Raw genomic sequence first — 17,521 nt, 5'->3', positions numbered from 1 at the left:
CCAATAATTGGTCAATTTTTTCGTATTATCAAGTTCTTCTTTCGAACAATTATTTTGTACCTAAATTCAAGAGTTTCACCTACTATAAAGAAAAAAAAATCTGATATCTCACTTCTATATAAATGGGGTTAATATTTATATATATAACAAATATCAGAAAATGCTATTTTTAGTTTTCTTAATAGGATAGAGAAAGAGAAGATGCGTAGATTGTAAGGCAACTTAAGATGTGTAGTTCTCAAATATCGTTTTCAATTAAAAATAAACCTTTCTATTTCAAGAACTTTAATATTTCCAAGTTTCAATTTGACCAGGAACACTTCACCTGTAACTCCCTGTCCCTTTTTTGTTTAAGTGATAAGAACAATCTTATCACCATTAAATCGTGATGTTTTTGTCCATTCTTTATAACTCATTATCATCTCATTAGATTTTCTTTTTTAGTAAACTATGATTATATGAGTTTGGAATTATGAACGTTGTTACTACTATGTAAAATTACGTGTCATTTCTTTTTACCAGAAGATNAAAATAAAGTCTAAATTTGCATAAATTGAAGCAAATGGAAAGCCATCGGGGACTAACGAAACTAGGGACAACTCCCAAACATCGAGCGAGCGAGGGCACTCAAAGAGAGCATGATTGATAGTTTCTGGTGCAGCCCCACACCGTTTGCAGAGTGTATCACACCGGATACCCCTATACGCAAGTCGTTCGAGCACTGGGAGGGTGCCCGACGCAATCTGCCAGAAAAAATGTTGGACCTTTGGGGGAACATCCAGCTTCCACACCTGGGCCCTGAGGGCCATACATGTTGGTCCGTATTCGACTTCCGTCATCAGTTCTCTGGCTAATCTATAACCTGATTTAACCGTATACTTCCCTGACTTGGTAAAATGCCATACTAACCGATCCCGTTGCTGGACCTTACTGACCGACATACGCCGAATAATCGGTATATCCCCCGGATCCAGAAACTCTTCTAGAGTAGGCAAGTGCCAATCCTTCGTGACAGGATTAATTAAGTGGTTCACCATCAAGCTCGGTAACCAGAGTCGTCCCCGACCATTGGCAGGACGTGGTCTAATATCCGGAATCCATGGATCTCTCCAAACCGAAATAGAACTACCCGAACCTACCGCCCATCGCGCTCCATATTCCACTAAATCTTTCGTTGAAAAAATACTCCTCCAGGCAAAGGAGGGATTAGAAGGTTTTTTGGCCATAAGCGGGTGTTTATTGCTAAAATATCGGCCTTTCAAAACCCTCGCCATTAATGACGTCGGGTGTTGAATTAAACGCCAATACTGTTTTGCTAACATAGCATCATTAAATTGTTCCAAGGCTCTGAAACCTAGACCCCCATCACACTTATCCTTACATAGTTTATCCCAAGCCACCCAATGTAAACCATGAGCCTTATCGTTGGATTTCCACCAAAAAGTGGAAATAGCACTCGTTAATTTAGATGTCAACTCTTGCGGCAATTTGTAGCAGGACATCACATGCGTGGGAAGTGCCAAAGCCACCGATTTAATCATAATCTCCTTACCACCTTTTGATAAAAGCTTTGCATTCCAACCATTGACACGATCATCCAATCGATCCTTGACATATCCAAAAACCTTATTTTTTGAACCCTGGAGGCTTTCAGGAATGCCCAAATAAGATCCCATACCTCCCTCTTTGGTAATACCAATAACTGACTTCAACTGATCCCTTATCTCAGTAGGAACCTTCTTGCCAAACATTATAGATGATTTCTCTAAATTAACCTCTTGTCCTGAGGCTTTGCCGTAATTCCTGATAATTTCCATGACCGTCTGACATTCTGTCGCCTCTGCTTTACAGAAGAAAAGACTGTCATCAGCAAACAACAAATGCGAAATGGTAGGACTATCCCGGGCGATTGTGATACCCGTTACCTTTTTCTCCCGTTCTGCCTTTTTGATATTCGCTATCAGAACCTCTGTACAGAGTATAAACAAGTACGGTGACAACGGGTCCCCCTGACGAAGACCCCGCTGTGGTTTAATAAAACCCCGGGGTTGACCATTAAGAAGAACTTGATACGACACCGAAGATACACACCACATGATCCAAGAGATCCAATTCCGATCAAACCCTAACTTAACCATGACTGCCTCTAAAAAAGCCCATTCTACACGGTCATAAGCCTTACTCATATCCGTTTTGAAAGCCAGAAATTCCGACTTGCACCTATTATTAGTATTTAACCCATGAAACATCTCCTGCGCAACCAATATATTATCCGTTATTAAACGACCCGAAACAAAAGCCGACTGAGTTTCGGAAACCAAAGATGGGAGAAACCGCTTAAGCCGAAAACACAGGATCTTAGAAATAATTTTATAGCTCACATTACAAAGACTTATCGGCCTAAACTCCGCCATCCGCTGCGGACGATCAACTTTAGGAATAAGACAAATATTCGTCTCATTTAAACACGGGTCAAAACGTCCTGAACGGAAAAACTCTCTGACTAGAGCCACTAAATCCCCTTTTAAGGAAGACCAGAATCGTTGAAAAAACAAGGCCGTCATACCATCAGGTCCTGGTGTCTTCTCCGGGTGCATAGCAAACAGAGCTTTCCGAACTTCGGCTTCAGAAATATCCCGAATTAGATCTCTATTCATAGTATCCGATATTAAAGGGGTAACCTCCTGTAACATCTCTGACACACCTTGAGCATCTGAATTCCTAAAAAGGTCCTCAAAATATTTTGTAGCAATATTCTCCATACCTGAAGCCGATTCATTCCATACATTATCTGTATCAAAAAGACCAATGATCCTATTTCTTACCCGACGCTGTTTAGTAGAAGCTTGGAAAAATTTTGTATTCTTATCCCCAACCCTTAACCAGAACTTCCTACTCTTTTGTTGCCAATATAACTCCTCATCCCGATATGCTTCTTTTAATTTCCTCTCTATACCTCGAATTTCCTCCTGAGAAATTGAATCATCCATTTTCGCCTCCTGTAACGCCGCCTTTAAGGACGAAATGAGTCTTGGGCCAGAAAAAATATTATTCTTTCTCCACCAAGAAATCGAATTCCTGCAATTCTTTATTTTATCCACAAAGCCCGTAGGCCGGAAATTTATAGTACGATTCCAACCTGACTCAACTGCCCCGGATAATCCATCCTTCCCCAACCAGCATTTGTCAAAACGGAATTGCCGATTCCGTTTTATATGTGTCTTCAGACAAGTTGCCAAAATTGGACAATGATCAGAACCAATCATATCCAAATAGTCTACCTTGGAATTCGGGAAAAAACCTTGCCAGTCCTCATTACCCAAAGCACGATCTAACCGGCACCGAACAACCTGGTTATTGCACCGATTACCCCTCCATGATAAATGCTCACCATAACAAGGAAACTCTAACATCCCACAATGTCGGATCATGGAATTAAAAGGCACAAAAGAAGAGGCTGGACGCAAAGCACCTCCCCTTTTCTCATGATTACCACTCAATTCATTGAAATCACCAATCATAAACCACGGATCAACACGGAAAGACCCGATATCCGATAATTTATCCCATACTTTTACTCGATTTTGGGGGACCGGATCCCCATAAATAAAAGACATATAAACTAATTGTTGGCCAAAGAAAGCTTGTACATCTATAATGCGATCACAATCATAAAGAACTGAGAGTTTTATTTCATCTTTGTAAAATAATGCTAAACCACCACTTGTCCCGCAGGGTTCAACAGTATACAAATTATTAAAACCAAACTTATTCTGAAACTTTTGCAAATAAGAAAAACATTTCTTAGTTTCTGATAAAAATAAAATGTCTGGTCGATGTTGCTTCCATAAATCACCCAAATACTTCTCTGTCAGATCAACCCCAATGCCCTGACAGTTCCAACTCAGGATCTTCACGTGTGCGCCGGTGGTTTCGGGAGAGCCACCGTCCCTTTCTTGACTTGACGACTACCATCCGCTGGTTTACCTCTCAAGGGAATATCTTGCCTCCCCTGACTCTTCTGTTTTTTTCCTGCACCTGCAGGTTTAGATAACGCCTTAGCCAATAACCGTTTCCCCGGAGAAGCCAAAGTCCTAACAACATTTTTAGCAACTATTCCTGAACCACTAACACCCTTTCTAACATTAGGCCTATTAAGTCTCACCCTATGTATTACCGGATCCACTAGCTTAACATCAGCCAAAGCGTTATTAACAAGACCCAAAACCGAATCCGGCAAGACTAAAACAGGAGGTTTACCTTGTGAATCACCAGTCATATCCGACTGTGAATCCGTACCCTGCTCGGTGAGAGTGTCGTCCTCCTTACCCAACTCAGTATCAGGTATAACCGCATCATCACCTTCGGGATATTCTCCCTCCTCCAACAAGTCATCATTCTCCTCCATAAAGCCAGTCTCCTCTCCCTCCTTGACCAATCCGGTGAGAGTCTCTTCCGGAGCAACCGTAACAGCCTGAGAAGTGGAACCTCTCCCAACCGCATCCTCTTCCTCTTGGGATCTCTTTGCAACAGCATTCTGTTTCACCGCGCTCCCCTGTTTGACCTTATACAACGGTTTTGGCCACACAGGTCCCATACCCTTTCGATTCAGATTGAAGGAAGGAACCTGTCCCTCTAACTCACCACTTAGCATCTGCGAACCTCTCTGTCCACCAGAGCCACTAGACTCCACAGCTGTAAACTGTTTTTTCTGTCCCCACGTTGAACCTTGGAACCTTTCTTGATATCGGGAACCATAAGCACCCCCATCTCCGTGCATACCCTCGTGACCCTGGAAATCCAAAGCCCTCTTAACATGCTTCCTTGGTTTCTCCCAACCACCTTCACTTTTGAATCCCCCTTGCTTACCCTGAAGATGATGTTTCAGAACAAACCGTTTATCCACTTGCTGTTCCGCGACCTGCTCCCCCGCTCCCTTCTTCAATTCTGGGCACTCACGCACATCATGAGTTAGACGAGAACAATGCTCACAAAAACCTGTCAGCTTCTCATACTCAAGGGAGACAATAACCTCATCTCCAAACTCAAAGGGAACAACCATCTTGAAAAGGAGAGGATTAAAGCCATTAACAGTCACACAGAAACTTCCAGTCTCCTCATCAATCTCCCTGAGAATACCCACCTTCTTACCTATTGCTCTCAAAGTCGCTTCTTCCCAAAGATGCATGGGAATACCCGTTACCTTAACCCAAAAGTTGATTGCGGAGGGATAAGTAGATGATATGATAGGCTCCCATTTCACCAACGCGAGCATCCACCCATCAAAATGGTATGGACCGTTCATCAGCACCGCCTGCAGTTCCTCTTCAGCCTCAAAATTAAACTGAAATAAGCCCTGACCCAAGTCTGCTCCTACCACCTTGTCCTCCAGCTTCCAAATCTTCGGTAGATTAGCCACCAAAGACTCCATTTGCTGAACACTTGGATTCATCAAACGCCCAATAAGAGTCAGTGAGAATTGTTGTATTCTCTGAGCCAAAACCGAATTAGCGATCCTCACTGTCTCCGTACGGACCAACGGAGCTTTGCCTTTGTTGAGTGCTAACTGAGACATGATAGACCACCAACGACACAACCAAAACTCCTTGAGGTCTGAAAAACACGACACCGCAAGACACAATTCTCTCAGAAAATCAGACAAATCGCCCACTGAAGAAAGAATGATCCAGCAGTTATAAAACCACCCTATCAAACTGAGCTCGCGGATAAATACCACTTGAACAAAACACCCATTGTCAAGGGATAGACAAAATCTGTCCGAAATTGATATCTCAGAGAACATCACAAAACATTCCAGAATCACCAATACAAGATCGTAACGAGATACCCATCTGACAAACCAAGGAAAGAGAATTGATCTCATACCATAATTAACATACCAATGAATCCTCCCGATAGTATATTCAGGTGGAGCCTCAATCAACATGATATGAAAATCTCGACAATGTATAACAAGCAAAATCAATCGCCATGCAATCCGGAAGCAAATCCTATCGCACTCGCAATCAACCCGAATCGAATCAACCTCAATAAAACCAACCCGATACAAATCCTCAATCCACCCGTACCGTATCGAATCCTCAATCAGCCCGATAAGATTCGATCCAACTCGATCCCCACCATAGAGAAAGAGATCCCATAAGTCCCGAGTGAACCCAGACCAAATCGAAGACAGATTTCCGATCCACCTCCGAGATCCAAACGTAACCAGAGCACACGAAAGACCAATCTTCCGCCTCTCAACAGCACTGAACCAAAGCATATCAAACCCTTTTTCCAAGGTTTTCTTTTATTGGTGTTTTTATTTAGGATAACTATAAGAAAAAAAGTTCACATGGTTAGATATAAACTGTTCTATTTGCTTAACAAATGTTATCCATCTCGTGAGAAAAAAAAAAAAGTATGCATGCATGAACCTTGAAAAGTATAGTTTTATAAACTAAAGCAAGTGTTCCTTTTGTCTTATTCCAATTTCTACCGTTATAAGAAACTATATAATTATTAAAGTTCATTGATATATTAGATAAAAAACGATCTTCATGTGAAGATGGGTAATGATGATGAATGATGAGGATGGTGATGATGAAATTCTGTTAAGACTTTGGATACATTTTGAACAACCTTACTTACCTTCGCCATATTATATGTGGAGTTTGTGTTCTTTTGATGATCGAATCACGTGTTTTGTTCATACGAGGTTGTCATTTGCCACTTTATATTGTTCCTAGCTTAATTCCTCATCATTTCGTTTGGTTTATGGATCGTTATTGCAAGGTTAATTGATGTTTTCCTTACTCTTTATTTTTTATTTAACTGAATTATCAGACTCGAAATGAGAAAGATATAGTATATGTTTGACAAGTTGACAGGAACAAAAAAATATTATAGCACAAAAAGAATATAAGACCAGGCTAACTAGAGGCATATATAGACTCGAAAGTATAGTACTTACTTATCTTTATTTATTTTCTTGATCGTGACATATTCTTGAAATTCAAAAAGGAGTCCATGATGCCTTCGTAGCCAAGCCAGCGCTATGGCTTCGGAAGCAAATCATGTTACTTGGAAAGCTTCATGATAGAAATTTTTGCTTTGTTAGTTATTTTGAAAATCTCTGTCCCACACCAAAATATATCACTCGTTATATATGTTTACATGCATGTACATCCGACTAAAGAACTGTTGGTGTAAGCTTGAAGTAAAGCTTGGAGATCAAGCTAATCAAAGAGAAATAGAAATTGGGATTATATTTAGGAGATATCTAAATGTAATAGGAATAAGAAAGGTTTCCATTTAAGATTAGGAGAATATATTTTAGAGCTTATATATATAGGGGATGCTGAGATGTAGCATAACCTATGAGAGATTAAGTTTGAGAGTTTTTGAGAGCTTAAAGTTTTGAGGTATTTTCTTTGAGCTAATGAAGAGAGATATTCTTTAAATTTCTCTGTTCTTAATCTTATCGAATAAAACTATATTTGGTATCAGAGCCAGAAGATCAGGAAGCTGTGAGAAGATGACGGACGACGTGAGTTCAGATAACAAGGACAAGCAGATTGCAGTTACCGGAGACAAACCAAGAGAAGGATCATCTTCTTCGTCCTCGATATCATGTCCCATGCTAAACACAACTAACTACACGGTTTGGGCCATAAAGATGAGTTTTGTGCTTAAGGTTAACAAGGTATGGGAGGCAGTCGAAACAGAGCTGATCGATAGTGATAAGAATAACCTAGCCATAGCATTAATTCTGCAATCTATACCGGAAGCCCTTATACTACAAGTCGGAGGTTTAGGCATAGCAAAGAAGGTCTGGGAAACAATTAAGAACCGACATGTAGGAGCTGAGAGGGTCAAAGAAGCGAGATTACAGACCTTAATGGCTGAATTCGACAGACTCAAGATGAAGGAATCCGAGAAGATTGATGATTTTGCAGAGAAACTTTCTGCAATCTCCTCAAAAACAGCCTCTCTCGGGGAAACTATTGAAGAGTCAAAACTCGTTAAGAAGTTCTTATCGAGTCTTCCAAGAAGAAAGTTCATACATATGGTTGCTTCTCTTGAACAAGTGTTAAATCTCAATACCGTAAGCTTCGAAGATATTGTTGGCAGGTTAAAAGCCTATGAGGAACGTATCTCTGAGGAAGAAGATACTCAAGAGGATCAAAGCAAACTTATGTATGTTAATCAAGAGTCACAAGGCCGAGAATACAATGGAGAATACAGGGGAAGAGGACGTGGTGGAAGATCCTTCAGAGGAAGAGGACGTGGTCGCAGTACTTGGAAGGCCCATCCCAAGTGGTTTGTTTTAGATGTGACAAAGTAGGTCACTTGGCTTCACAATGTCCAGAGCGTTTGATGAAACTAGGTATAGTTGAAGCAAAAGAAAGTGAGGTTAAAGATACAGAAGAGGCTGATCAACTTATGATGCACGAAGTTGTCTATCTAAACGAAAAGTACTGCAGGCCGAGTAAGTTTGAAGCCAGCACAGATGGGAATAATATTTGGTATCTTGACAACGGTGCAAGCAATCATATGACCGGAGATCAGAGATACTTTGACACACTCGATCAGTCAATTACTGGGAAAGTTAGATTTGGAGATGACTCAAGGATTGATATCAAAGGAAAAGGAACCATTGCTTTTGTTGATTCATATGGAAAACCGAGAATAATGACTGAAGTATATTTCATCCCAGAGTTAAGGAGCAACATCATAAGCTTAGGACAAGCTACAGAGGCTGGTTGTGATATTCATTTGAAGGGAGAGTATCTAACAATGAGAGATCAAAATGGAAATCTTTTGGTTAAAACAGAGAGGTCTAAGAATCGGCTGTATAAAGTTAACATGGGATTAACAAACAGCGTTTGTTTAAATCTCTTAGCTGCAAGAGAATCAAGTATGTGGCATGCTAGGATGGGACATGTTAACTATACTACACTATCATCAATATTTACCAATGAGCATGTGTTGGGAGGTCCAAGTAAACCACTTGACAAAGAGATTTGTGGCTCGTGTTTACTCGGTAAGCAATCTACACAACCTTTTCCGCAAGCAACTAATTTTTGGTCAACAAAAAGGCTAGCACTTATACATGGGGATCTCTGCGGTCCAATAACACCAAGTACAAGTGCTGGAAGTCGATACATATTTGTGCTTATCGACGATTATTCACGGTACATGTGGACCATCCTTCTAAAGGAAAAGAGTGAAGCTATGGAGAAGTTCAAGAAGTTCAAAACAATGGTGGAAAAGGAGACAGAAGAAAAGATTCAGACCTTTAGAACTGATAGAGGAGGGGAGTTCGTATCCCACGAGTTCAACTCTTTCTGCAAAGATTCTGGCATATCTCGACACTTGACAGCTCCTTACACTCCGCAACAGAATGGAGTTGTAGAACGTCGAAACAGAACTTTGATGGAGATGACACGAAGTATTCTGAAACACATGAAGATACCAAACTATCTATGGGGTGAAGCTGTTCGACACTCTACTTAGTTACTGAACCGGGTTGTAACGAGATCACTCAAGGATCAAACACCATATGAATGTTATCTAGGCAGAAAACCGGCGGTTGGACATGTTCGAGTCTTTGGTTGTATTGCATATGCTAAGACAGACAAAGCTCAACTAAAAAAACTGGATGATAGAACTCGCTGTCTTGTTCACTTAGGAACCGAGCCTGGTTCCAAAGCATATAGGTTGTTTGATCCTGACACCAAGAGAGTCATAGTTAGCCGTGATGTTGTGTTCGATGAAGCAAAAGGGTGGAACTGCAGCAAGAATAATTCTGGACAGGATGGAGAAGAGAGTTTTGAGTTTACAATTGGTAATATTAGAGGTGATGATCCCAGAAAGGATAAGGTACACAAGTCGTCTGACTAACCTGTGGTCGTAAATGACACATTCAGTGAAGAAACTCTTGAAGATGAGCAATCAAACTCAGATGGAGAACCACCTGCAGAACTTGAAGAATCACCTGCAATAATTCCTCAAGTAGAAGGTAAAAGAATACGAACTAAGCCAAAGTACCTTGAAGATTACGTTTGTTTTCAGATTGCACAAGAAGAAGGAGAATTGGCATTGCTCTGTTTGAACAATGAACCGAGAAGCTTTGAAGAAGCTAGTGAGTCCAAGGAATAGAGTCTATAGACTCAACAAGGCCTTGTATGGTTTAAAACAAGCTCCTAGAGCCTGGAACAACAAGCTCAATCGGATTCTCATGGAGTTTGGGTTTGTTCGTTGCTCAAAAGAACCTTCAGTATACAGAAAGAGTTCCGATCATGATCTTTTGATAGTGGGAGTGTATGTTGATGACTTGTTCATCACGAGAACAAGTCTAGTGATCATAATGAGGTTTAAGGAGGAGATGTCGTCAATGTTCGACATAAGTGATCTCGGAAAATTATCATACTATCTTGGGATTCAGGTAAGGCAACACCAAGGAGGAATAATGCTTGATCAAACGAGCTATGCATTGAAGATTTTAGAGGAAGCTAGTCTACGAAACTGCAACTCAGTTCACACACCAATGGAAGGAGAGTTGAAGTTATCAAAGGCAGAGAAGGAGGAGGAAATTGATGCAACTGTCTATCGCAAGCGAGTAGGTTGTCTTCGATACTTACTTCACACTCGACCGGACCTCTCATATTGTGTGGGAATTTTGTCGCGATATATGCAGAGTACAAGAGTTTCACATGGTGCAGCCTTGAAACAATGTTTACGGTACTTAAAGGGAACTGTAAGCTTGGGACTGTCTTATGGAAGATCAAGGTTACCTAAACTTGTTGGTTACAGTGACTCTAGTCACAGTGATGATCCAGCCTATAGTAGGAGTACTTATGGACATATCTTCTATTTTGGGAACAGTCCGATCACATGGTGTTTAAGGAAGCAGGATGTTGTGGCTTTATCATCTTGTGAAGCTGAGTATATGGCAGGGACGGAAGCTACTAAACAAGCAATTTGGTTGCAGGATTTGTTAGCAGAAATTACTGGGAATTCGGTTGAGAGGGTTCTTATTCGAATTGATAATGAATCAGCAATTGCATTAGCAAAGAATCCAGTATTTCATGGACGTAGTAAACATATTGCTCGGCGATATCATTTCATAAGAGAATGTGTCGAAAATGGGCAGGTAGAAGTGGAGCATATTGAAGGCATCAGTCAGAAGGCGGACATTCTCACAAAGGCGTTAGGAAGAATCAAGTTCAAGCAAATGAGAGAGCTCATGGGAGTTAGAGACTTAGCAGCTTTAGAGTTCAAGCTTAAGGAGGAGTATGTTGGTGTAAGCTTGAAGTAAAGCTTGGAGATCAAGCTAATCAAAGAGAAATGGAAATTGGGATTATATTTAGGAGATATCTAAACGTAATAGGAATAAGAAAGGTTTCCATTTAAGATTAGGAGAATATACTTTAGAGCTTATATATATACGGGATGCTGAGATGTAGCATAACCTATAAGAGATTAAGTTTGAGAGTTTGTAAGAGCTTAAAGTTTTGAGGTATTTTCTTTGAGCTAATGAAGAGAGATATTCTTTAAATTTCTCTGTTCTTAATCTTATCGAATAAAATTATATTTGGTATCAGAGCCATACTAGCTAGCTAGTCTATTTTTTTGTTTTGGTGTTTAGTTTTGTTTTACTTTTGGAATTTTTATTGATTTAGATATGTTTATTCGCAAGTAGAATCCTACTTCGGTTTTGTTTCTGATTTTTTGGTCGTTTCGCAAGTAGAAAAAGACTTCGTCAATTTTAACTATAAAAGGACTTGGTCTAATGGTCTTGATTCTTATAAATGGGCGCGTACTTGGTTTTGTGTTTTTGTCACTTTCTTTTTATTTAAGCATTTCTATCTATCGACACTGATAGCTAATATATATATAGTCTTCCATTCTACATAGTGTTTTCAAATATTAGTTAGTTTTGATACTCTTCCAATGCCAAATTGTATTGAAATTAGTATCGACACTTGTAGAGTTGTAGTTGTGAAGATCATAACACTTAAACACAAAGAGATAAGAACTATGTAGAAAAAGGGTTCCTTTATTTTAGGGATAGAATATAACTTTTGTTAAAAAAATCAGAAAACAATCATCCCTTCATTGAAATGTGTATTAGTGTATTATTAATCATGTGACTTGTAAGGTTGGAGTTATTAATCAAGGGAGGATACCACCACAAGTACCCATCTTAAATCATGTGACCAAGATTTAAAAGCAAACAATAGTTGGAATCTTATTGAGATATTTTGTAATCTTGGCTACTAATGTAAATCAAATCAATCATTCTAAAGCTAATCCTTTCCTTTATGATTAAGCAGTCCTTTCCTTTTCAAGAATATATTTTTTTCAAAATTAATTCTATAAATATCTTAGTTTTTGGTGAGCCCAAAAACACACGTGTCGATTTGTTCTTTGAAACGGCAAGAGTTTGAATCGTATTGGCAACGCCAACCTTGTCATGGACACGTCCCACGTACTGCAATGCCTCAATGGACGCGTGGTTGAAGATCAATGGTGAAGTGAAAAGGTACAGCATCTTGTAATTCTTAATTATCTTCATAAAAAAAAAGGTTAAAAAACAATTAATTTAGTAATTACTCAAGTGGGATTTGGAGTTTGACCAATGCTTCCTTGGACGAAACATGGGTTTGTGAGAGGGAACAAGACACGAGTCGAGAGTTCATTGGTTCGTACAAAGAAGATAATGTAAATTTTTGTATTCTTAAGTTAGGCGATCCAACGTCAAAATAATAAAGTTAGGCTATCCAATTTTTGTAGATATACTGAGTTATTATTTAATATAATCATTTGATAACATGATTACGGTCAATACATTGCCGTAAAGCTTGATTTGTCGTACTTACTTTATTCCTACGAATTTTTAACTAAAATTTCTGATGCTAGCTTAGTGGGAGAAATCAATCTTATACTCAAATATATTTTGAGTCACATGATCGATGAAATTACTCAAGATCACACTGATTTTGAGTACGTTTAAATGAAGACCAAGTTCCAACCAATTCACTGTATCTCGGTTTCGGACATATTGAGAGAAGAAGTTGAAGAGTACAAAAAGCGTTTGAAGATAATGATTTTTTAAAACCAAATCTTCTTCTTATGTTCTTATAACATGAACCATTAAAGACTTTATGGAGCTTTGAGAATGAACAACATACTTATATATAGTGCCAATGCAATATATACCGAACCAAAAATTGTGCTTGGAATCAATGTTATAGGAATCCAACCGGTGTTTTCTGATTTTTTTTTTTTTTCAAAATATCATGAAAAACAAGTGTAATAATTAGGAAATATCTAGTTTGTGTGGGAGATGTTCCAAGCAAAACATATATAGAGAGCAAAATAAATAACATTTTTGTATGCTTTGGTAAGCGATTTATGTGTGTTTGGACTTTGGAGAGGAACTCATCGATCAGTATTGAACTTAATTAAGAGATATACCGTTTTTCCTGGAACTAAATAAATCGATGAAGTAGATGCGTAACGTATTGCTTAACATTCTTTTTTTGTTTCTGACAGCAAAATAAGAACTTTTTATCGGCATATATGGGCCTTCTTTTCATTACGTAAATAAGTGTTATGTGGAAGTGGAAGCACAATCTTTAAATCCCTTGTTTTGAATTAATATAACAAACAACATATGGTACGGTAGTCGATTACTTTAGCAAGAACAACGTCTTGGCTTCCCCTCCAGTGGTGTGCTTATATGTATAATGGGCATATGTACGGGCATATGTATGGGCACATATATGGGCCTTAAAGAGACAAAAATATGAAAAACCTTAAATAAATCATTGGTTTTTATCCGTTCTAAAAAAGATCTATGTAGTATATACACACTCACAAATAATGCTCATTTGAGCGAGCCTTTTTGGCCATCTCCAGAAATGCTTCTTCTACATTGGTTTTTTCCTTTGCCGAGGTCTCAAAGTGTGTTATATTCTCCTTTGAGCCACACCATTGTTCTGCTATCTCTTTTGCAACCTGCGTAAGATAAACCCGCGTAAATAAGACTTTAGATGGATCCAGAGAGAAGTTTTGATTGAGAGGATATGTCAAACTTACAACTCGGGGTTTTCCGGTGTTTATATCAATCTTGTTGCCCACCAAGACAAAGGGAAACTTGCTAGGTGTCATTGGATTTGCCTGAAAGTTATTAGGAATTTGAGTTAGAGTGATTTTAAGTACTCAAGAGAAACGGTTATGTGCAACCTGTTTGATGAACTCGGCGTGCCAGTTGTCGATAGATTTAAACGTTTCGAAGATATTCACGTCGTAGACAAGAACGCAACAATCTATGTCTCGATAGAACCTTGATGGTATACTTTTAAATCTTTCTTGTCCTGCCGTATCCCAAATCTGTGTAAAGGAAAAAGAAGTATTTTTGAATAAAAAAAGATTAACTTTGTGGAGTAAGGGCTTTTAATAAATTTACTTGTAAACTGAAATTTTCTTCTCCGATACAAAGCTCCTTGGTGATAAAATCTACGTATACTGTAGATTGATGTAGCTGCTTGAAATCCTTGTTATTGTATCTTGGACCACAAGTTAGGGTTTCTTACAAAGATGGAGAGATAGAGAAAGAGGTAATGAAAATAATGCAAGCCGAAGATTGAACAGAACTCAAAATATTGAAATGTGCTTTAATTCTAAAGAGGATACCGGTTCAACAGTGTTGTTTTGCCTACCCTGCATAAAGAGTTAGAAAACATCAAAAGAGAAAGAAAAAAAGAAAAAGATATAGGTAAACACTAGTTCTTGAAAAGAGATCTCGAAAACTTTAGATGAAGTTTTAATTAGTATACCCGCTATCTCCGAGAAGAATGATCTTAAGCTTTTTCTTTTCATTCCAAGAATTCATTTTCCATAAGCACAGGAAAAGAAGTCTATGAGATTATTCTCTGATTCTTTTTTTTTTTCTTCAAAGTTCTCCGATTCTATTTCTGGCTTTTTGGACAGAGACAAAGAAGTCTACTATATATTGTTTTTATCCTCTACGACATTGTCTAACAATTTTTATTTGTTTATAATTTTAGGAGAGAACGGGCCTTTCATATGTTTAAACCGAAGAGAAAATCTGAAAACGTATGTTCCTGCTCTTTTTTTTTCCGACAAAAATATATTGATTAGCTCAAAGCCAGCAATTTATTTATTTATTTTTATTTTTTTGTAATTTTATTACAAAAATCTTAACACGGATCACAAAAGTTTACATTTAAAAAATTATCATTCATCACATCCTGAAATGTGTTGTCGAGTTTATTAAATATTGACATGTGTCAAAAGCTAATATGTATAAAAATTTTATATGATTGTATATTTTTTCATTCTAAAAATATGAACTTATAAAAAAATTAGTTGCATGGAAAAAAAGAAATTCAAATGCAAATGCAACTAACCCCTTTGTTTTTTTGAGATATCTATCAATATATATAATGATAAGATAGAATTATGATAAATCTGGAAAATGTCTTCTATACAGTTGCACATTTTCATCTTAAAATCTCGTAGTTATTTTATTTGAATAAATATTTTTTATAATTATGTCTTTTTACAAAGTTGGATCTATTCATTTAGAATGTTGTCTTTTTACCATATTTTCTTTGTATTTTTCATCACTATTTTTTTTGTTCTAAAAGTTGTTTTTTTTTTCCAAACAATTGTATCTATTTTAATGTTCATAATTTTTTCACTCTGTATATTTTTCTTGCTTCTTAGATAGAAGCTCAAGTTAGCAAAATGTCCTCTTTTTAGCAACAATTATATATATTCAATATTTCTGTATTTTTTAGCTATATTTAATTTTTTCTTTTATAGATAAATTATTTTATTGGTAAGGAGAATATGGAAATGATCGAATTAATGGAGAATATGAGAATAATATGAATACGATTGAGTTAAGCAGTATATGAATAGGATTGTGGACAAGATTCTGTAGTTTTGACTGTCAAGGTTCAAGGATTATGTATGGGATTATAATTTACGAATAGGACATGTGAGATAAGTCGATTATGAATAAAATTTGTATTTATATATATTTATATAATAATACAATAAGAAATAAATTAGTGCATACCTGTATCATTAATGACATGTTCACACGATTTCAAAAGAGAGAATTGTGACTTGACTTAGTTCGTTACAAAAATTATTATTATAAAATCCCCAACATACACCAATTGAATTAATGTAGTAAGGTCTTCAGCAAATGACATTTCTTATATATTGTAATATATACTAAAAAAAAAAGTATTGTCATTTGTCAGAGACAAGTCAGATATGTTTTGTGACTATTAAAATTAGTCACGTAATAACCACGAAATAACTATATATTCAGTCAAGGATATTATTTGGTTTGACAAAAAAAAGGAAGTCACAATTAATGAAGGGTGAATTTACTCGCTGACCAAAACAAAAAAACAATAAAAAAGAAAATAATTTACTATTTGAAAAAATTAGAAAATTAGGATTAAGGATATAAAAAATTACCAATCTAATATTGATAGGTGATGGTTAATGATGGTGATGGTGGCCGGCTGGCGGAGGTGGCTAGCGGAGATGGCCGACAAAGGTAGTCGCTGGAGTTGATCACCGGATTTGGTCGCCGGAGTTAATCGTCGGAATTAATTGCCAGAGTTGGTCGCCGGAGTTGGTCGCCAGAGAAAGTCGCCGGAATTGGTCGCCGGTGAAGGTCGCCGGATTTGGTTGCCGGAGGTGGTAGGGGTAGTGGTGGTTGTGGTGGTAATGGTAAGGGTAATATATATAATTAGTACATAAAATATTTATACTAGTGTTTTTGCAGCAGTTTTTGCTTAAAATTACATTTTGGAAAGTTTTTACATTTAATGCATTGACTTTAATATTAGTTACCAAAATTTCAAAATTAATTATAGGTAAGATTTTAAAAAATAAAGAAATGTATCTACCTCATTCAAACATAAATATATGATTCTCTTTTATTTTTATTTGAATTTATATTTAAATTATCTTGAATTATTCTATATACATTTAGTTAATAAAAATTGTGATTTTTTCCTGCATATGATGTAATACAATAAAAACGGACATATATTACTCAATAGATGAATAAAAAATAAGGGTACAATATCCCACATCGTCTAAAAAAATTGGGCAATGGTTTATAGTCATACTATAAAAGAGACCAAAATGATTCTGAATACAAATAGTAGAAAACTTGATTTATCAGGCATTCAAACTTTAAAAAATTTTATTTGGTTTATTCTGGTTCTTTATTTTAAAGATTTTTAAAAGGTTAAATATGAAAATATTTAAAACTTTTAAAAGGTTAAATATAATAATTATTATACCGTAGATACAAAATAAATATTAAAAATTAAGATGATATAGTGTGAGTTAAAATAACTCGGAACGGGGTTATATAGCGGAACGAGTTTTATCGATATTTATATAAATTAAAAAATATCATTAATTCGGTGTTACACGGGTAAAACATCAT

The 17,521-nt window shown here is 37.1% G+C and overlaps 2 protein-coding genes across 2 annotated transcripts; both read right to left on the bottom strand.

Moving 5' to 3' along the window:
* On the bottom strand, positions 3,673-6,342 carry LOC104732890. The gene is made up of 2 exons (XM_010452491.2): positions 4,261-6,342; positions 3,673-4,038 (listed from the first exon to the last, which is right to left on the bottom strand). Exons 1-2 carry the CDS (start codon positions 6,281-6,283, stop codon positions 3,914-3,916), a joined length of 2,148 nt encoding a protein of 715 aa, XP_010450793.2. The 5' UTR covers positions 6,284-6,342; the 3' UTR covers positions 3,673-3,913.
* LOC104732889 (ras-related protein RABG1-like) lies at positions 13,569-14,979 on the bottom strand. Its single transcript, XM_010452487.1, has 7 exons — positions 14,850-14,979; positions 14,707-14,733; positions 14,480-14,579; positions 14,257-14,403; positions 14,110-14,190; positions 13,889-14,028; positions 13,569-13,799 (listed from the first exon to the last, which is right to left on the bottom strand). Exons 1-7 carry the CDS (start codon positions 14,903-14,905, stop codon positions 13,706-13,708), a joined length of 645 nt encoding a protein of 214 aa, XP_010450789.1. The 5' UTR covers positions 14,906-14,979; the 3' UTR covers positions 13,569-13,705.

This window comes from Camelina sativa, chromosome 12 (genome assembly GCF_000633955.1).
Source record: "Camelina sativa cultivar DH55 chromosome 12, Cs, whole genome shotgun sequence".
Taxonomy (NCBI): Eukaryota; Viridiplantae; Streptophyta; class Magnoliopsida; order Brassicales; family Brassicaceae; genus Camelina; species Camelina sativa.
This window is presented reverse-complemented; position numbering and strand designations above follow the sequence as displayed.

Coding starts and splice junctions, on each gene's coding strand:
- LOC104732890 (XM_010452491.2), bottom strand. CDS start 6,283: ATGCTTTGGTTCAGTGCTGTTGAGAGGCGGAAGATTGGTCTTTCGTGT. Junction 4,039..4,260: donor TATGACTGGTGATTCACAAG/GTAAACCTCCTG, acceptor CTAAACCTGCAG/GTGCAGGAAAAAAACAGAAG.
- LOC104732889 (XM_010452487.1), bottom strand. CDS start 14,905: ATGAATTCTTGGAATGAAAAGAAAAAGCTTAAGATCATTCTTCTCGGA. Junction 14,404..14,479: donor AAGAAAATTTCAGTTTACAA/GTAAATTTATTA, acceptor TCCTTTACACAG/ATTTGGGATACGGCAGGACA. Junction 14,029..14,109: donor ACACCGGAAAACCCCGAGTT/GTAAGTTTGACA, acceptor TATCTTACGCAG/GTTGCAAAAGAGATAGCAGA.